The 21,900-nt window shown below is 33.5% G+C and overlaps 1 protein-coding gene across 17 annotated transcripts in view; it reads left to right on the top strand.

Annotated features, from left to right (window-relative positions):
• Positions 1–21,900, top strand: part of MCF2L (MCF.2 cell line derived transforming sequence like) — a 404,366-nt gene that overhangs the window by 345,075 nt on the left and 37,391 nt on the right. For 16 of the 17 annotated variants that reach the window (XM_074192062.1, XM_074192063.1, XM_074192077.1 and 13 more), the window contains 4 exons: positions 8,848–8,967; positions 16,202–16,318; positions 16,966–17,115; positions 19,468–19,592. In XM_074192062.1, the coding sequence (XP_074048163.1) occupies positions 8,848–8,967; positions 16,202–16,318; positions 16,966–17,115; positions 19,468–19,592 (512 nt within the window). The remainder of the gene's footprint in view (positions 1–8,847; positions 8,968–16,201; positions 16,319–16,965; positions 17,116–19,467; positions 19,593–21,900) is intronic. The other variant, XM_074192060.1, reaches the window with a different exon arrangement.

The raw sequence follows: 21,900 nt of genomic DNA on the forward strand, positions 1-21,900 counted from the left end.
ATGTCAAGTTTAATATGGTCCAATTCTTCTAATAGTATGTTCATTCATTAATTACTGGACAAAATTTTCACATTCAAGAGGACCTATATTAAAAACCTTTAAAGTCCAAAAACTTCTGTGCTCTTTTCTTCCTCCATTTCTATGGAAGTAGAAGGAGACCACAAATGATAGAGGTTAATTGTTTATTTGGCTATATTTAGTGGGTTTCCATGACTAAACGATTCATTCTTTACAGTGTTCTACAGTGTTCAGATTCTTCATTCTTTGTTTTATTTTTTAAAAAAAATTTTGCAAGGCATTGGGGTTAAGTGACTTCCCCAAGGCCACACAGCTAGGTAATTATTAAGTGTCTGAGGTTGGATTTGAACTCAGGTACTCCTGACTCCAGGACTGGTGTTCTATCCATTGTGCCACCTAGCTGCTCCAGATTCTTCATTCTTTATTAGATTGATCTCAGAAAACAGGTTCAATCTGTTTTTGAAACCTTATATTGCTATATTGGGATTTTGTAAGGAAATTTTTATCCATATTTCAAAATAAATAACCATTTAAAACGAGTTCTTTGTATTTGTTAAAGGAAGATTTTAGGAATTCTGCTTTTAGATCATTAAGGTATAGTTGAGGGGTGGCTAGGTGGTGCAGTGGTTAAAGCACCAGCCCTGGAGTCAGGAGTACCTGGGTTCAAATCCGGTCTCAGACACTTAATAATTACCTAGCTGTGTGGCCTTGGGCAAGCCACTTAACCCCCTTGCCTTACAAAAAACTAAAAAAAAAAAAAGTATAGTTGACTATATAGAAAGGTACCAAAATATAAATATAGAAATATATATATATATATATATATATATATATATATATATATATAAAATTCATTATTTTTCTATTTTAGGAATAATTATGGAGGGCGGCTAGGTGGTACAGTAGATAGAGCACCAGCCCTGGAGTCAGGAGTACCCGGGTTCAAATCCAGTCTCAGACACTTAATAATTACCTAGCTGTGTGGCCTTGGGCAAGCCACTTAACCCCATTGCCTTGCAAAAAAAAAAAAAGGAATAATTATGGAAAGTTTGGCTTGAATGACCATAGGTTTATGGACTGAAAGCTGGAAAGGGATTTATGCTCCATGAATTTAAAAATTTTTTTGATAATTATTCCAATATAATTAGCATCTTTTAAATCTCTATTTTATTTTATGCATTTAAAAATATTATTATGATAAGGGATCCATAGGATTCACCAGACACAATGACACAGATAAAAGGTTAAGAATCTCCAGACCGGTCCATCCTTTAATTTTACAAATGAGAAAACTGAAACCTAGGATAAGCAGTTCGAAATTATACAATAAATGTTATTTGAATCTAGATCCTTTAAGATGAAATCTACTGGCCTTAGACATGGGTAAAGTTTCTTGAGTTAAAGCAGGATTTTAAAAAACTTGTTTTATCAAGCTCAAGTTTCTCAAAGAAGTCTGTTTAGATTTTATGGATTACTATATGAGAGGAGTTCAACCTTAGGCAATGGTATGAAATTATTTTAAAAGAATATATTCTATTTTTCCATTTCTCTCTCAATTTCTTTCTCTTTAGGTTATATTCACATAAATGCCTTCTTTTTTTTTTTAGTTTAAAAAAATTTTTTCAATTATATATAGAGTTAGTTTTCAACATTCATTTTGTACAAATGATGTTTTTTTATACATTATTAAAATATTCTTGTTTGTAAAATTTTCTCCCTCCCTTTCACTCCTCCCTCTCAAGGCAACAAGCAATCTGATATAGGTTAAGCACATTCATATTATAAATATTTCAATATTGATTCCTTCATTCTTAAAGTCACAGTTTTAATGCTCAAAATAGAAAAACAAAAGAGAAAATAATTTCTGCTCTCAAGGGACATTACATTCTTACCCTCCCACCAACTTTGCATTTGCAAACAAGGCCCACATCATAATTTCAAACTTGTAAGGAACCCTATTCAAAAGCAGATAGTATAAATTCTATACGTAGGATGTGTTACAATGAGTTTATTAATTTCTAGATAAAGTAAAGCATAAGACTGAAATGTTAATACAACTGCCATCTTCAAATACCATTCGTTTCTCAAGAGAGCTCTAACTAGATATTTTTGTGGCTTCAGCAGTTGAAATTCAAGGAGTATACCATGAAGTTGCTACTGAGGGAGTGGGAATATGCTAGAAGATGGGTGAGCTCACTGGAAATGCAAAGCAAGAATTATTCTTGTTAACTAGATGCTAAACATAATTATTGTGTGCTATAAAAGGAATGCAAGTGTTATCAGTACTCTAAATATTGACACCCTGGACTAAGTCCTCAACACTCCAACCTCTGTTGGGGTTAGTTTTACCTCTGTACTTTAAAAAAAAATGAATGAAAAAGAATTTATTAATTCTTTTCCCTAGGCACTGTACTAAGCTTTGGAGATATAAAAAATAAAAGGCAAGGCAGTCCCTACTTTAAAGGATATTATATTTTTTGAAAAATTTTTTTAATATATTTTGAGTTTTTTTATTTCCCCTTGATCCCTCCTTCTCCCATTCCCTAGAAATAAAGTAGCTATCAATATATTACAGAATAGATAGAAAAAGAAATCGTGTTTCACTAATATTATGACTGAAAGAAACAATAAATATAATGAAACACATTAACTGAGATGAAGTGAAGCAGAGCAAGGCAAATAATAAATACAGTGACTGCAACAAAATATATGGGAAGAACCACCATGATAAAAACAAAATGAAGGTTGTATAAGAGTACAAAGTTAACTGGTTTATCAAAAAATATGCTTAGAAAACAAAATTATTGATTTGATAATCAATAATCTCCCAGAGAGTCATATTTTATAATATCTTTAAAAGTATAGGGGAGGGCAGCTAGGTTGTACAGTGGATAGAGCACTGGCCCTTGGAGTCAGGAGTACCTGAGTTCAAATCTGGCCTCACTTAATAATTGCCTAGCTATGTGAATTTGGGCAAGTCACTCATAACCCTTAAATAAATAAAAAAATTTTTTTAAAGTATAGGGGGGAAAAATCTCAGCAAAACCAATCAACACATTGATAAAAATCTGAAATTGTATGCAGTGTTCAACATCTATAGACCCCCCCAATACCCCTGCAGATGTCTTCTCATATCTCTTCTTTGGGAACAAAATTATTCTTAACTCTTGTACAACCTTCATTTTGTTTTTATCATGGTGGTTCTTCCCACATATTTTGTTGCAGTCACTGTATTTATTATTTGCCTTGCTCTGCATCACTTCATCTCAGTTAATGTGTTTCATTATATTTATTGTTTCTGTCAGTCATAATATTAGTGCAACACGATTTCTTTTTCTAGCTATTCTGTAATATATTGATAGCTACTTTATTTCTAGTTCTTTGCTGATTATTTGCTATAATATTTTGGTGTATATAGAGTCTTTCTTTCACAAATGACTTCTTTTAAAGTTTATGCCTAAAGTGCAATCTCTGGGTCAAAGGATATGCCATTTTATTTACCTAATTCCAAATTGCTTTTCAGAATAATTATAGCAATTCATAGCTCCACTAACTGTGTTAATATGCCTGTCTTTTCACATTCCCTTTAACACTGATTTCCCATCTTTTGTGAACTAGAAAGTGGAAAGACAGATAAGAAAATTACTTTTAATGTCACCAGACATTTAGATTAACTGGTTTATCAAAAAATATGCTTAGAAAACAAAATTATTGATTTGATAATCAATTTTTTTTTCCTAAACTAAGTTTAGTCAAAGTAATCTGCTTCAGAAATTTGAGCATGGATCAATGATGTCATCTCTAGGAAGAAAGTAATAATAATGATTAAGCTCAACCTGCCCTCAGGGAGCTTACTTTTTGAAATATGGCATCACTGCTGCCATTTAAGTACCCTTGAGGTGTAATCATCTGGTGTGCCAAAATTTTATCTGTGGGAATTCAGAAGACATAATTCTTTGTCACCTCATAAAATACATCCCTAGCAATCCTATCTCTAAATAATAGTGTTAGTTTCACAAATAAAGGTGTAAGTTTGCTCCTGACTCATTAAAGGTGACCCAGAAACATCTTAAGTATTCAGACATAAAACAACTCTTGTGTTATCCACTGTGTCCTCAGTGAAAAATATCTGAATAGATAAAGCAGACAAGGATTTTCTCTTTATTATTAACTTTTTCCTTTTGTTTATTTCTTTTTTTTCACTAAAAAGTTTCACTTAAGGGTCTCAGTTTTAAATTTGTAAATGTAGTCAGTCCATGAATAAACATAAGAATATAGTCAGTCCAAAGATACTCACTAACTTGTATTTTTGGAGGATGGCATTGTGTACATACTGACTCCCAAAGTAAACATTATTAACATATTTTCCAGTGTAGTCTCTAAAATTCTAATATTATTCTACCATTATCTTCTATCCATATTTATTTATAGAGCCCCTCTAGAGTATGTAAATGCTACATATAGAGTATTAATATCTGGTTGAGGTGAAAGTATGAATTGTATTTTTTGTATTTTGTGCTAGTATTATTTAAGACTTTTTTTCCAGGGGGCAACTAGGTGGCACAGTGGATAGAGCATCAACCCTGAAATAAGGGGGACATGAGTTCAAATCTGACCTCAGATACTTAATAATTGCCTGACTGTGTGACCTTGGGCAAGTCACTTAACCCCATTGCCTTAAATAAATGAAAATTTGAAAATTTGAAAAAATACTTTTTTCATATAATATAAATGACTTCATCAATAATTGAATGGAAGAATAATTTCAACAGTCTTTAACTGTTCAATCTTTAACTCAGATTTCTAGGTAAAATGAGACTACAGTAATATTTCATTTGTCAAAAAACATAGCCAAATCGAACCTCTAGTTTTCAGAATAAAGATTGACCCCAGACAGAATTAGATTTTTTTGTGTTCATATCTGATATTGCAAATAACTACACCTTGAAATACATAAGTTTAGAGGCAGGTGGTGGTAATTGCCACCAACTTAACATTTAATAGGAGCTCCAATCAAATCAGTTCATTAAAAAGTATTTATTGAGAAAAGTATTTATTGAGCCTTGTTCTAGGTCATTCTGAAAAAATGAAGAAAATTATCTAGGAGATGGTTCTTGCAGTCAGTGAGCTTATAGTCTGAGAAAAGTTTAATAACAATATAAGACAGAATATGACTTAATGATTAGATAAGAAGTACTAGCCATGGGACTTTAGAGGAAGGAGAGATGATTGTCATTTGAGAAATCAAGGAGGGCTCAATTCGATCCTTCCTAGAGCAGTAAGGACTTAGGGAAATTAGGGAATTTTTCAGGGAGGATTTAGGTTTTGAGATGTTCCCTCAAAGAGCCTATATGGTGACTACTTCAATGAGTTTGGCCTGGCCTTTAAAAAAAAATTAAATGTGTGATACTTAATAAGTAACAAACATTAGCCTATAAGATTTTGGTATCAAGAAAGAACAAAACAGAATTAGGTTCACATACAGCTTAATGATGCTCTAAGCTTGCAGATATGTGTATCTGCAAGCATGCAGGGGATTAGAAGCCTGGACATATAAAATGGAGTTTTGGATAGGGATTCTTATTCATTTCCACTATCAGAAATGGGAAGATTCATATTTGTTATTAATGGTCAACAATAGATAGATGGAACAGGAAAGTCATTCCTTTGTGAGGGCAAAGTTATGAAGGTTTGAATGAATAAATTATGTCAATAACTCAAGTGGAGTGAAAGTAGTTGAAACTACTGGTAAAAATGAGATATGATAATTAGCTATGAAATATTTTCCATTTTCTTCATAGTCACAGAATCTTATTTTTAGGCTGCCTTTGATTTTCTTTGTTCATGTGAGTAGAATTATATATTTCCAGAAAAATGTATGAATGGAAATATTTTTGGAGTAAAATAAAATGGACATTTTAATTTGTGATTTAAGATCTAGGGAGGGTTTTTGGAAATCGTTTTTTAAAGTGCATTTCCCTTAATACCCTTGTCTTTAAAAGCACTTCCCTTCTTCAATTAGCAGGCTACCCTGCTGTATAGGAATTTATTGGGGAAACCTCAGATCCTAATATTATGAGGTCATCTACCAATCAGGTTGCTATCTTTTCTTTTACTTGTGAATTGAGACTAAACCCTACAGATTATTTGGTTTTTCTACAATAAAGTTGCAGTCAAATTATGCTATTAATTGATTTTACTCATAATTGCTACATCATTCTTTAATTCTTTTGAAGAAATAGAGGAAGTAGATTTTTTTCCTCTTAGCTTTCAAGAAAGTAAGCATTTCTTTAAGAAGAATTAATTTTTAATTGCCTAGCTGTGTGACCTTGGGCAAGTCACTAAACCCTATTGCCTTAAATAAATAAAAAAAAATAATTGCTTCATCCAACTCTGCTTTTGGCCACATAGAAAATGGAAATGCCTTGGGGACTGGGCTTGTTCAGTGAGGCAGCAACAGAACAGAAAAGGAGAGTTTCCTTGCCCTCCCTGCAGAAAGTCAATTTGATGGCTTTGATAAACTCTTGTGGAGAAAGAAGACATTCAGTCACCATAAAAAAAAAAAAGAAAAAATGGCATTTTTGCACACCATCATCAGTAACATCACCACTCCTCCCAAGTCTTCCTTTGCCCCCATGCTAGCCAAACTTGGTATGACTAGAAAAATGCAGCTTGGATTAAGGTCATGTGAAAAAGATGAGAATTTTTTAAAACTGTGAGCCCAACAATCAAATGGATTCCTAAAAAAACAATTCATTAATAAAAATCTAGTTTTATAATGAGGGAAGGGATAATTCTGAATTCTGAACCAGATTGATCCTACTTCGAGTACTGTATTCAATTTGTGGTGCTATGTTTTAGCAAGAGACAACAAAACACTTGAATATACATATAGAGTGACTAGGATACTGGGGGAACACAAAATAGACTACATGAAGAACAGCTGATGAAATTGTGGTTATTTGGAAGAGATAGGCTAGTTATCTTCAAATATTTGAAGAACTGTTGTTTAGAAGAAGGATCAAACCTGTTTTCTTAAACTAATAGTAATAACATTATATTAGCATATTTCAATTCAGTATAAAAGAAAATTTCCTGACAGAGTTGTTTGATAAGTCAAAAGGAACCCCTTAAGAAGGCAGTGAATTCTCTGAAGGAAATCTCTGGGGATCTTCAGAATGGAGATTGTATGAACAGTCAGATATACAGTAAAGGAAGGTAACAGGGAGGGATAGTGTAGATGTAAAGATCTCCTCTGATTTTAAGGATTTACAATTCTGCTGTTCTCTGCTCTAAGAGAACTTTTATGTCACTGACTACTGGGCTTTGCATGTCGTTGTTGTATCCCTTTCACCCAAAAAGAACTTTTCAATCCACATTTTCTAATTAAAAAAACAATCAGATGGAGTTGATAAAGATACCTCTGTGTCTATCATAATATTTTAAAAGACAATAATATAGAGAAACTTCTTGAGTTATTATATTCTGCTAGATAACTGTAATACTTCATACTATATAGTCAGCTCAATGTATTTCCATTCTTACATCACAAAAGCACAAATATGACCACTTATTCAAAATTGCCTATTTTTAATTGAGTCATGCAGAACTGCTGCTGTTGGTTTTTATTTTTTGTTTTTTTCTTTTTATCATATAAACATGTTTGTAGTTGTTATTTAGACATTTCAGTTGTGTTTGATTCTTTATGACCCCATTTGGGGATTTCTTAGCAAAGAAATTAGAGTTCTGGGGCGGCTAGGTGGCACAGTGGATAAAGCACCGGCCTTGGAGTCAGGAGGACCTGGGTTCAAATCTGGTCTCAGACACTTAATAATTACCTAGCTGTGTGGCCTTGGGCAAGCCACTCAACCCCATTTGCCTTGCAAAAACAAAAAACAACAACAACAACAACAAAAAAGAAATTAGAGTGCTTTTCCATTTCCTTCTCCATTCCTTTTATTTTTATTTGTAATTTTTTGATTTTTTTTTTTATTTTTGAAGGCAGTGGGGTTAAGTGACTTGTCCAAGGTCACACAGCTGGGTAATTATTAAGTGTCTGAGGTCAGATTTGAACTCAGGTCCTCCTGACTCCAGGGCTAGTGCTCTATCCACTGTGCCACAGCTGTCCCAAATTTAAACATCTTAACCCACTAAAATTAGATTGTTAAAAATCACATCTCAATCATCTTTTCATCCACACAACTGGTATTTGCAATCAAAGAACCTTTCCCCATTGAACTTAGGAAGGACTACTTTAATCAACTGTATGTTCACAACTCAAAGTCTATAGTAAATTGTATAGCTCAGTCTCTTTTGCAATAATATTCCATTATTGATCTGTAAATAAATGTTTAATAAGTACCTACTTTGGACTCAATGGGCAGCTAGGTGATCCAGTCAATAGAGTACCAGGCCTAGAGTTAAAAATATAGACTCATTTTCCTGAGTTAAAAATATGATCTAAGAAATTTCCTAGTTGGGTGACCCCAGACAATTCAGGGTTAACTGCTCGCCTTAATTTCCTCATCTGTAAAATGAGTTGGAGAAGAAAATGGCAAACTACTCCAAAATCTTTGCCAAGAAAACTTCCAATAGGGTTGTGAATGGTTAGGCATGACTGAAATTATGAAAAACAATCATGGACCCAGTGTCATATTACAGTTTGTGGGAAAGGGGGATCCAATAGAGATATAAGTGAGTGCTCAGAAAATACTCAATGATTTTTCTATATTGGGTTTTTTTTAATTATACTTGGAGTTTTATCTGCACCTTAGAACTGCAGTAGGATTTGTTCTTTATAAACAATGTCTTCAATGTCTTTACTTACAGGCATCTTTTCCAGGGAACCTGCAACTTGTCCTTGTTCTACGCCCAACAGGACTTATGCAACGAACTCTTGCAGAAATTTCTTTCAAATTCAATAAAGATGAATTTAAAATGAAGGTACCTGTAAGTATTGCAATACTTAACCTTTTTCCTTAGGTTTTTTAGATTTTTTTTTTTTTTTTTGCAAGGCAATGGGGTTAAGTGGCTTGCCCAAGGCCATACAGCTAGGTAATGATTAAGTGTCTGAGGCCAGAATTGAACTCATGCACTCCTGACTCCAGACCTGGTGCTCTATCCACTGCACCACCTAGCCACCCCTTAACCTTTTTCTTAAAGATGTGCTTGGGAGGAAAGGAATTTCTTCCTTTATTACAATGGAAATTGTCTAAAATATTATAAAATTGTTTTGATAAGATTCTGGATACTTACTCCCCAGGAAGAGCCTAAGGATATCATAAAGAGACTTGGAAAAGTGATTGTAAGTTAAACTGGGAAAGGTTTGATTGATTAGTCTCTAAGTTGTAGACCTCCATAAATTTCTTAGATCTTGAAGTATCCCTGAGATTGTGAAACACATTTAAGACACACCTAGATGTTTGCTTAGAACCGAGGTCAAAGACCTGAACCTCATAATAGAAATTATAATGAAATTTAATAGTTTGCTGATTTTGCCAAAGAGAGTTGAATGTGAAGAATAAGAATAGAGGAAAAAGGTGCCCCTTTAAGTCAGTCAACAAGTTTTTATTGGGTGTTGTGGCCCAGAATACTTAAAAGATTGGACACCCATGCTTTAAGTCATCTTGGCTAGACCATAATATTAAAATAGGATTTTCTGATTCTGTAGCTCATGAATTATGACTTGGTTATGCTTTATTTTGCATTCCCCTTAGTAAAACTCCTTTGGAAAAATCCCACCCAAACTTATCTCCATCAAGATTAAGGGAAGAAGCAGTCTGTATATACTGAATCCTGAGCAACAGCATGATGTCATTTAAAAACCAATAAATGCCTTTGTGTTTCAGTCCCAGTTCTGCCACATCTGTGTGATCCTGGACAAGTTACTAATTCCCTTGGGAAATAAGAGAGGTGACTAAAACAGTGGGGTCAAATTTGAACATGAATATCTGTGGCCACAGATTGACCTAGAAAACTACAAATCAATACAGTACATGTATTTTTATTTATTTTTTAAACATTCCTCAATTACATCTTAATTGGTTGGGTAGCAGGAGTTTTGAGTGCCCATTTGCCACCCATTGCTATTGAGTTTGAATCTTTGGACTATGGTACCTATGAAATCTGTCCCAACTTTACAGTTATATAGAGGTAATACAATCAGGCTAAAGTCATTAATCAAGAGCTACTTAATTTTTTTTTTGTATATCATGCCACCCTTTGGCAGTTTAATGGTGTTTATGGACCCCTTCTCAAAATAATGTTTAAATAGTTGAAGGAAATTAGTAAAAAAAAAATGATATATTTTTTCTGTTTTAGTTTATAACTATTCTGAAATTCATCTATAGATAGACTCTTTATAGGGCCATGGAATTCAAGTTAAGAACCCTTCCCTAGAGTATAGGAATAGTTATAGCAGGTATGAATCATTAGGGCAACTCACAGACAGATGTGGGGTGCTGGCCAATCATGGAGGTGAAAACTCTGAGAAAGAAAAACTAAAAAGTTAAATGTTAAATACTGTTCTTTCTTGCTTGAGATAATTCCTCAAATTGCTAAATAAAATTGCATACTAAGACTTTGTGTTAATAGATTTTTTTTTTAAAAAAAGTTGTTAGTGTTAATGCTATACCTATCAAAAGGAGTGCTGAGCCTGGAGTCAGGAAGACTTTTCTTTCTGAGTTCAAACCCAACTTCAGATTCTTACTAACTGTATGACCCTAAGCAAATCACTTAACCCTCATTTCCTCATTTATAAAATTAACTGGAAAAGGAAATGGCAAACCACTCCACTATTAGAAACAGATATGACTAAATAACAACAATCAACAAATGACTAAACTGTTTATTTGTAATCAGTCAACAAGTAACTGTTAAATGTCTCCTGCGTGTCAGACTCTGGCCTAGATGTTGGAACACAAAGACAAAATGAGATTTTCTGCCTCTGGGAGATTCTATCATATACACTTTCTTTTGACCTTATGTATAGCCCTTTTTCACTCTTGGATTCTTCTTTATATTAAAATAGATTATTGCCCAATGACCATTCCATGGGCATAGAATATCATAGAATCATAGATTTCATAGAATCTTAGAGCTAGAAGATTATCTTATTCTTTAATAGGTCTTCAAATGTGTATTGTTGTTATTGAGTCACTTCAGCCATGTCAGCCTCTTCGTGACTCCTGTTGGATTTTTTTTTTGACAAAAACACTGAAGTGGTTTGCCATTTCCTTATTCAGATCAGTCTACAGATGAGAAAACTGAGGTTAAGTAATTTGTCAAGGATCACCTGGCTAGTACCTAGCCAGACTTGAACTCAGGAAAAATAGTTTTCCTAATTCCAAGTCCAGTGCTGTGATCACTGTCCCACTTATTATTTTCCCTTGATCAAATGTAGCTTTAACATATTGAAAATCATAAGTCAAAAACAATCAATAGATAACCACTCTGACCATCTCCACCCTCAAGAGAGGAAGATAGAGGCTTTAAGGGGCCTCTGACCTTAAAAAAGTTTTTAGACCTTTAGAAAATGGTTTTGGACCATTAAAAATGACAGAAAGTCATCCTCATTTCATTTCTCCACACATACAAATTTCTCCTATAAATTAAATGATCTATCTTTCTAGAAAGATAAAACTAGATTACTAAAAGAACTGGTGTATAGTGCTGAACCTGGAGTTCATATCTACCTGAAGATTCTTACTAGTTTTATGACCTTAGGCAAGTAACTTAATGTCATTTGCCTCAGTTTCCTCAACTATAAAAATGGGGTTATTAATAGCACTTACCCACCTCTTTTGTGAGAAAAAATATGAGATAATATTTGCAAAAAGCACTGGCACAATGTTGGCATATAGTAGTTGTTACATAAGTACTTATTTTCTTTCTTTTCCCTTTTCTGCCTTTTCCTCTGGTGAAAAACATCTTCCTTTTTTAATTCTTTCTACAACTGATGATTCTTTGAAAAAAAATCAACTGGATGTACAAAACTCAATATTTTGGTAGCAGCATTAGGTTAATTTGTATTTCCCATCAAATATAGCTTAATGGCACTGAATTTCCAGTAGTTTTTCCATGAACTATCATGGTACACATGGCTGTCAGCATAAGATTTCTCTCATGTGAATTTCTCCTGAAATAGTTCAGAACAAAAAGTATATGTCTTGATCCAAGAGTCCTTGTAATATGAATTGAATTGTTTCTGGAAATTGTGATTCTGATGGCAATTATAAACTTGTTGTTAGTGTTAGCCTTTCATTTCACTCTTTGTGACCTCATTAGGGGTTTTCTTGGCAGAGATATTGGAATGGTCTGCCATTTCCTTCTCCAGTTCATTTTATAAATGAGGAAACTGAGGCAAACAGGGTTAAGGTGACTTACCCAGGATTACACAGCTGGTAAGTATTGAAGCCACATTTGAATTTAGGAAGATGAGTCTTCCTGATTTCAGGCCTTGCACTCTGTCCACTGCTCCACCTTGCCTGATAATCAGAACACTTGAAGCAAAATATAAATTGGATTGCTAATATGACCTCTTCTTTTATTTCATACTGCCATTCCCACTGTAAGACCAGAGTTTTTCTCTATATAGTTGTTTGCTTAGTTATTTTTCAGTTGTGTATGAGTCTTTATGACCCCATTTCATGTTTTCTTGGCAAAAATACTAGAGTGGTTCACCATTTCCTACTCCAGCTCATTTTACATATGAGGAAACTCAAGCAAACAAGATTAAATGACTTGCCTAGGGTCATCCAACTAATAAGTGTCTGAGGTTAGATTTGAACTCAGGAAGATTGGAGTCTTCTTGGGCAGATTCTCTATTTACTGTACCACCCTTTTCTCTTATCATGTTGCCCCAAATTAACCTACCCACACAAATCAAAACAAAAACTATTCTAAAAAGGAAGGGTGAAAAAAGGGTGACTTTCATTCCCTTTGCTCCGCCTTACCCATTTCTGCCTGTCTCCTCCCTCCAACACATGGAGCCTCTTCATCATTCACAGAATCATTGCTTTATTGTTGGAAGAGACCTGTGAGATCATCTAGTTCAACCTTTTCATTTTGCAGATGAGGAAACTGAAGTCCAGAGATATAAAATGAGTAGTCCATGATCATGTAGGTAATAAAGTGGTTGAGTTAGGGTTTGATTTCAGGTCCTCTGACTCCAACCTTGCATCACTGTTGCCTTTCTCCTAGCCCACTGATCCTTCTTGATTGACACATTCTATCATTGATCAAGAAACTTCATACTAAACTGTCCATATATCCACTATTCATCTAGAATTATGTTTTATAATTAATGATAATACCTGTATAGCATTTTAAAGTTCAGAAAACTTTTACATAATTTTTTTTATTTGAACCTCAAAAGAACTCTGTGAAAAGTATTTTCCTCATTTTGCAAATAATCAAATTGAGACTGATAGAGTATAAGAGACTTTCCACAGTCACATAGTTTGCTAAATCAGAGGCAGATTTCAAACCTAAGTCTTTCTTAGTCCCAAGTTTTAGCCTTCTGACCATTATAACTGAAACCTCTCCTCTTTTCCTTCAATTGTTTATATTAATTACTAGAAGCATATTATTTATAGCAACCTGGAAAGTTTAGGACCTTCTATACAAACTTAGTGGATTATCTGTGAAAATAAGGTGTATATACATTACAGGGTAAATATCACAGTGAGTCCTTAATAAATAAAAACCTTAGATACTCTGAGATTTAAAGAATAGTTTGTTCTTAATTTCTAGTATGAGAGTAGCCTTGGAGTCTAAAGAATCACTTCATGTTTGTGATTTATGATAAACCTTAGGAAAGTAAAGAGCATTGTTTTGGGTTTACTGTACATCATCATTTGGCACAGTTTGAGTGGTTAGAGTCCATGTTAACCAAATAGGCATAAATGTTACTGTAAGGTTTAAAGTTCTATGCTCTTTGTGGTCTTCTATACCTCATTTCATCTTTATAATCCTTATAATGAACACAAAACCTTTATAATGAACACAAAATCTTTATCTACCAGCAATTTAATTAAACTTTGCTTTATATTTGACAAGTAAGACACATCAGGAACTATTTTTACACACATACTTGTTCATAGAAAGAAAGTAGCTTCCTTTATTAATCTGCTAATTTATCATTAAAGGTTCTTCTCTCTGGCTTATGTGCGGATGTTACTTGTAGACTTTGTGACCAATATTTCTAGAGTATCCAGGACTCTATGCATGACACACTAGAAAGAAAATGATCAATAAATGGGATTGTTTTATGCCCATCTTTGTTAATAATGAATATTTTTAATTGAACATGCAAAGAGTGCTAGTGATATAAAAAGCCTAAAATATGAGATATTAATTTGCTGTTAATTGAACTGTGAACTAATCCAACTATTTTGAAGAGCAATCTGAAATAATGTCCAATGGTGTTATAAAACTTAGGTTTACTCTTTGACCTAGCAAAACCATTATTAGGTATGTTTACCAAGGTGATTAGGGGAAAAGAACAAGAACTTATATGTTCTATAATATTTATAACCACTTTCTTTGTAATGGCAAAGAACTGGGAAATTGAGGGGTCCCTCCAAGAATAGACTTATGTGAAATTAACAGAACCAAGAGAATGTTGTACTCAGTAATAGTGGTATTGTTCTAAGAATAATTATTTTTCAGTTTTGAACCATTAAATCATTTTGAGTAATCTAAATGATCAAATCAATTGCAAAAGCTCTATAAAGGAAGATGCAATTCATATCCAGAGAAAGAACTAATAAATAAAAGTTTATATAATATGATTTTACCTACAAAAAATTTGTTAATCATAGCCTTCTTTAGGTGGGGGGAATACACAACAGAGGAAAAAAAGAAAACTTAAAAGGAAACCCAGAAATTAGGGTAGTTTTTAGAATGATGTGCATTATTTATTATATAGTTTTTCAAATAAAGTAAACAGTGTAAAATAGAAGTTCATGAATTTCTATTGTATCTTCTTGTTATGTTGTGCTGTATTCACAGATATGTTCTTATTTTTGTCTCTGTAAGTTCAAAATGATTAAAAATTAAAAAAGAAAGGAAACCTAAAATAAAGAAATTTAGAAAGTTTCTAACAAAAATTCAAGAGTAAAGAGAAAGAAATGTAGGAAGTTTTTCTCTTAGTTAGGTTTGCTTGGAGGGCAATATAGAAGGACAAAAATGGGGACTGATTACATCTTTTTTGTGTTCCATTCTTAAATATATTTTCTTCTTTTTTTTTTTCAAGGCAATGGGGTTAAGTGGCTTGCCCAAGGCCGCACAGCTAGGTAATTATTAAGTGTCTGAGGTCAGATTTGAACTCAGATACTCCTGACTCCAAGGCCAGTGCTCTATCCACTGTGCCACCTAGCTGCCCCTTCTTCTCTTTTTCAAAAATAAATTATGCTATTTTTAATCTCAAATAGTTAACAATAGCTATGGTAGTAATCCAGAACAGATGTGAAATAGATCTAAAGATCTATTTTGGAAGACTTACTTGATATATTGCAGAGCAATGAGTTTTTTTTTAATTTGACATCTTGGAGTTTAATGTTAAAAAAAGAGAAATATATATATATATATATAACTGAAAAATCTGGATAATTTGTTTTTAGTTTCACTAATAAAAATCTTTCTTCTTAATTGTGTGCAGAAGAATCATTTAAATAGCACAACTCTATATTTTTAATGTATAAGTAGAATATAAGTTTCTTGGAACTGTTTTAATTTTGTATTTGTAACCCTAGCATGCTGCCTAGCACACATTAGGTACTAACTTAATGGATCCTAGCATAAAGACCTAGATCTAGAAGAGTCCTCAAAAACTATTCACTCCAAGCTTCTTATATTACACATAAGGAAACTCAGGCTAAAAGAAGTTAAGTGACTTTTCACACACAGAAGTAGTGATCATTCATTGCTGACTGATTGAAATGTGAAAATTGATGAAGATAACATTTGACACAACTTTTGTGCATTATCTACCTCCCATTTGGGGTGTTTTGTAGAAGTTAATTGGCACCTGAAAAAAATTTTCCTTTGCAATGGATCTTTCTCAGACTTAACAGCTATTATTTTCATCAGCAGTGAAGACATTGTCCCCTGATAGATTACTGTGTCAGTTCTATAGATGGCTGTTCTATTTGTGGGTTTTGCTTTGTTTCTTTTTTTAAAGATCATAATGCTCAGTTCAGTAGCAGAATTGCAGAGCTATATTGACAAACCACAGTTGACAGAAGATCTTGGTGGGGCCCTGGACTATAATCATAACGACTGGATAGCTCAGCGCATAGTAAGTGACCTTTCTGATTATGTTTTGGTGGTTGGGGGGAAAGGGAATTTCCCTTGATTACATACTTACCATTTAGTCCTGCTGCTGCATCCTGGCATCAGCTTTCCCCAAACGTGTTCATATTAAGTAAAGTTTACTTCCAAAAAATGAGGAGATGGTCTCAGTGGAACTTAGTCATCTTAAAGAAATAACATGACTAATAAGTTTGGGAGTGGTTTTCTGCAGGCTTAAGGGCAAAGGCAGTGTTGTTGTTATTGGGTGTCTTTGTGTGTGTATGTGTGTGTGTGTTAGTGTGTGTGTGTGTGAGAGAGAGAGAGAGAGAGAGAGAGAGAAAGCGAATACATGGACATTCTGCTCCTAGCAGAAAGAAGATAAGTCAAGTATGGAATCATTCTGAATTTTGAGACTGTTAAAAGTGTGTCTGGTGTGAGTCTTGGGGGGAAGCATGCAATCAAGGAGCGAATGGTGAAGGTACTTATCTAAGAACAGATTGTTGCTCAGATTTTCTTTAAAATCTTTTATTTTTGGAATGATATGATGTTTAATTTGTTAGTGTTTATGAGACCTATATCTCATTTTAAAACAGCAACTGTGTTGTATCCATAGGATGTTTTATGATAGCCGTTTTTCCCTCTTTATTTCAAAAGGCTATTGAACGTTTTGCCTTAATGGTTAAGCATACAGCTCAACTGCTCCAGGCCTTTGGGACAACCTTGGCTGAAACAGAATTGCCTAATGATGTACAATCAACCTTCTCCATTCTTTCAGAACACACAGAGAAGAAAGGCAAAATGAAGGTAAGTGAAAGATGGAAAGGAACAGGGCTTGCTGATGTTAAATACTAAAAGACCCTGGTTATTAAAGAGAAGTTTTCAAGAGGAAAAGAACATGATTTTCTTGATTATACCAAGTATGAAGTGAAACATGCTTCAAAAATCACTCTTATTAGCTAATACTCATTAACTTCCCAAGCTTAGAGATTAAGAGTTTACATTTATCTCTGAATATTGTTATCTTTCATATGATAGGGACAACCTTAGTAAGACTACAGATTGAAACATGTTCTTGTGGTTTCATCAAATGGGTAATAAAGCCTGTGTTTCACTGAGTAATGATGAGATCTGTACAAAATTATGAATTAGGCTTTAAAGATTTCTTTCCTTAAAGTGATTCATGTGGTAGTAACTGAGTCTATTGGTCAACTTAGGGACATCTGATACTTTCCAGTAAATTTTAAAGGTAAGATTTCTATAGTACCATAAGATAGGGATTAGACAAGCAGTTCGAACACATTATGTTTTATGCCATTTTTAGAAATCCAAGATTCTTAATCTTACAGTTTTTACTTGCTGATTTCCTCTCCCAATGTCTTCCTCTCCCCCATTTGCTATAAATTCCTTTTTTTTCCTGGAAGAACTCTACCCTTATAAACTGGTTAAGATTTTTGCTTTGAAACAGCAGTCATTGCTCTTGGTAGAGGCTTTTCTAAGAAGGATACACTCCTAAATCACCAAGTATGTAGCTATAACTGGATTAAAGCAATATTTTGCTCTAAGTAGTAAGAAATAATTGAAGGTAATTGTGCTCAATAATCCTTTTTCACCACTAAGTGATGTATAACTGGCCGAGTCTGTGTTAATAAATGAGGTTGAGTCACTTAACCTCTTTGTTCCATACAACTTTCATAAGACTGTACATTGAAAAGAAAGTAACAATCTAGACTGAGAATACTTCATTTCGATTTGTATGAACTACTTCACAGTATTTTTGTGAAGAAAATGCTTTGTAAATCTCAAAGCACCATATAAAAGTGAACTAGTATTATTATCATCCAGATACTTACATAATTTCTTCTCTACCCCCACTTGTTTTTTTATGGAAATGTCAAGGGAAAGTATTCCCCAGAGCTGTACTTATGGGAGGTGCTTGACTTTCCAGTACTAGCTTTTGTTTGTTCCCCAGAAAGAATCATGAATAAATATTTATGCTAACCAGAACTTCACATAAATTTCCTTACCTTCCCAACAGAGTCAGTTGAGTCTAGACACAGAAGTGTATCTTCTTTAGCTATTAGAGCTGTACTCTAATTCTAGTTTTGCTTCTAGAAAGGAAAGAAATAAATTTTTATTAAGCACCTACAATGTGCTAGTCAGTATGCTAAGCACTTTACAAGTATTATCACCTTTAAACCTCACAACCCATAGGAGAACAGGGGCTCTTATCAGCATTTTACAAGGAAAGAAAGGCAAATAAAAGTTAAGTGGTTTTTGCCTAGGGTCACTTAGCCAAAGCTGGATTTGAGCTCAGGTCTTCCTGACTCCAGATTCAGTACTTTTTTCACTGTGCCATTAGCTAGCTGATGACTTTAGTCAAGTAATTTCATCTCCATAATAAAAATTAAAGGATTGTCTTAGATAATCTCTAAAAAAAAAGTTCTAATTTTTATTATATTAATAGGTATTACCTGGGGGGCCCCTAGATCATACAGTGAATTGAACACAGCTTGAAATAACAGAGACTCATCATTCTCTAAGTTCAAATCTGACCTCAGACACTTAGTAGTTGTGTGACTTTGGGCAAGTCACTTCACCCTGTTTACCTTGTGCCTCTTCTATCAAATGAACTGGAGAAGAAAATGGCAAACTACTCCAGTAACTTTATCACAGAAACTTCAGATGGAATCACAAATAGTTCGATATGACTGAAAAATGATTGAAGAGCAAAAATAAACTGGCACATGGAAGGCACTTAATAAATGCTTGTTGATTAATTGCTCTGTTACCTAGTCCTGGCTTTCTCCTTCACTTGTTGTATAATATTGAGTAGGTCATTTAATTCCTCTGAGTTTGAATGTTTCCTCTTAAGGAGAAAATTGAGCCAGGTTGATCTCTACAGTCCCTTCTGGCTCTGAAAATTCCGTGGTTCTATAAAATTATTTAAGGAGATAATTTCTTTATCAGTTTCATACATACTATTATTATCATCACTATCCTTTATTATTTTTTACCTTCTTTCTTTCCATTCTACTTTTAAATTGACCTTTTCAGATGTAATTAGCTAATAGCATAGGATCTGATGATTCATTAGGTATTGACTGTTGAATCTCTAAAAGTCTGAGCAAATTTGAACAAGTTGATCTCTTTTCACAGGAAGATATAACATTAGTATTAGAAGAGGGAAACTCTATCCTTGAAAACATTAGAAAGCCATTGACCAAGAATCCTGAATACATCCTGTCTCAAGATCAGCTTGACAATGAAACCACAGTGCAGAGGTGAGAGGAACATGAAATGTTTGTGTTTTGCTTTCTTTGCTTTTTAAAAATAATGTCTATTCCAATTGACAAGCATTTAATATCTTTCCCTTTCAACTCTCCTTCTATACCAACTGGGGAAAAAATAAAAACCTTATGATAAAAATGGTCAAATATAATAATAAATATGATCAAATTTTAATTTGAATTCACAAGATTTAAGAAGGGGGGGCTTTTATTTGTAAAGGCAAACAAATCTTTGTAAGCATCCAGGTAGATAGAGGAAAAATTGTATAGTTAAAAGTGGTGCAAACTAGGTATCATCAAGAGAAATGGATCCGAGGGGCGGCTAGGTGGCGCAGTGGATAAAGCACCAGCCCTGGAGTCAGGAGTACCTGGGTTCAAATCCAGTCTCAGACACTTAATAATTACCTAGCTGTGTGGCCTTGGGCAAGCCACTTAACCCCATTTGCCTTGCCAAAACCTAAAAAGAAAATTAAAAAGAAGAAATGGATTCTAATCTCCATGCTAATTATAACTAGCAGAGTACCTAAGTGAGTCACTGAATCTCTGTGAGCTTTCACTTATAAAATGAAAAAATTGGAATTTCCCCAAATTACTTCTAGTTCTACAGTATATGAAATTCTAGACTCTTAACCTCTGAACTCCAAAGAAAACCTCCTTTTGTAGTTTAGAATATTCCCTAGAATGTAAACCACTAAGTTTCAAATCTGGGAGAATCCTTTGTGATACCAATTAGTAATAATAGTGTATTTGTTTACTGTACCCTCTTCTTTCCAAGTAATTTTGCATTTTCTTTCTTCTTTGTATTTATAGTATACCTTTAGAATGGGACAGTCAGGGTTTTTTTTCAGTTAAAAGAAAGGGAAACAAACACAGAAGAATCATTTCTAGATGGGCTTCTAGGTCAGCAACTAACTCACATTTTTAAAAGTTAAATGTTTTAAGCTGAGAGTCAACTTGATGTATTGATTAAGAGTCAAGAAAACCTACTAGCTATGCAGTTGTGGTCAAATCATAAAAGGTAAATGCTTTGGAAGCTATTAATTACTAATTATAGGTTAGAGCAGAGATTAAAGCAAGGTTAAACTTGCTGCTGGCTGCAAAATTCCCAAATTTAGCCAGAACCAGATTTAAATGCAATTGGAAAAATATTTTTAAAAGTAAATAAAAAGTACAACATAGCATGAATAATGTTACTTTATGGTTTTTCTGAGTCAACATGTGACTTTAGGGATCCATTTTTTCTTTTTTTCACTTTAAAATAAAAAATTATGTTCTTTTACCACATTTATAATCTGTCCCTCTAATTACCACCTAGCATGAAACAAAACAAAGCAAAAAAGTCTAAACATTCATAACCTAACAAAATAAATTCCCACATTGGGAATGTGTTTTAAGAAAATCATCTCTCTGGTAGAAGATGAGTAATATATTTAACTTCAGTCCTTTGGATTAATTGCTTATCATTGCACTGACCAGAGTTATATAGCTTTCAAAGTTGTTTTTCTCTAAAATATTGTCATTATACAAATCTTTCTCCTTCTTCCAATCACTTCACTCTGCATCAATTCATGAAGGTCTTCCTATAGTATTATGTTACTGTTCTAATTCTTTGAACATAGGCTGAAGGACCTTCACCATAACAGCATAATATAGCATAACATAAAAATAATGTGGCCTTACTGTTACTACAGTGCTTTAAGGTTACAAAGTCTTTTATAAATATAATCTTATTTTATATTTCCAACATTCTGATTCCTTTTTCACAGTATGACTAATATGGAAATATGTTAAAGATGATTATACACATACAGCTTATACCAGATTGTTCACATGGGGAAGGGGGAAGGAAGGAAGATTGACAGAAAAATGAGGAACTCATAAACTTGCAAATGGATGAATGTTGAAAACTATCTTTGCATGTAATTGAAAAAAATAAAATTATAACAATCTTGGGAGAAAAATGCTTATTATTATACTCATTTTACAAATGAGTAAACTGAAGCAGTTAATTGAGTTACCCAAGATTATATAGCTAATATAAGGGTCAAGATTTGAACTCAGATCTTCCTGATTCCAGGTATTTGAGTTTAACACCATGGGTTTAGATGACTTCCAAAGTGCTCAGGTCTTCACCTATCATCCTATGTAACCATGAGTTATTATTTAACCAATAATATTATTAATCTATTGCCATTAGGGCCTAAAATCTTCTTTAGGTCTTAGATTTTTCTATATGTGATCATTTGCATGCTTGCTTTGATTAGATTAGTAGAGTCTTAATGTCCTTTAAATAGAACCAAAT

Source organism: Macrotis lagotis, chromosome 6, assembly GCF_037893015.1.
Source record: "Macrotis lagotis isolate mMagLag1 chromosome 6, bilby.v1.9.chrom.fasta, whole genome shotgun sequence".
In the NCBI taxonomy this organism is placed as follows: Eukaryota; Metazoa; Chordata; class Mammalia; order Peramelemorphia; family Peramelidae; genus Macrotis; species Macrotis lagotis.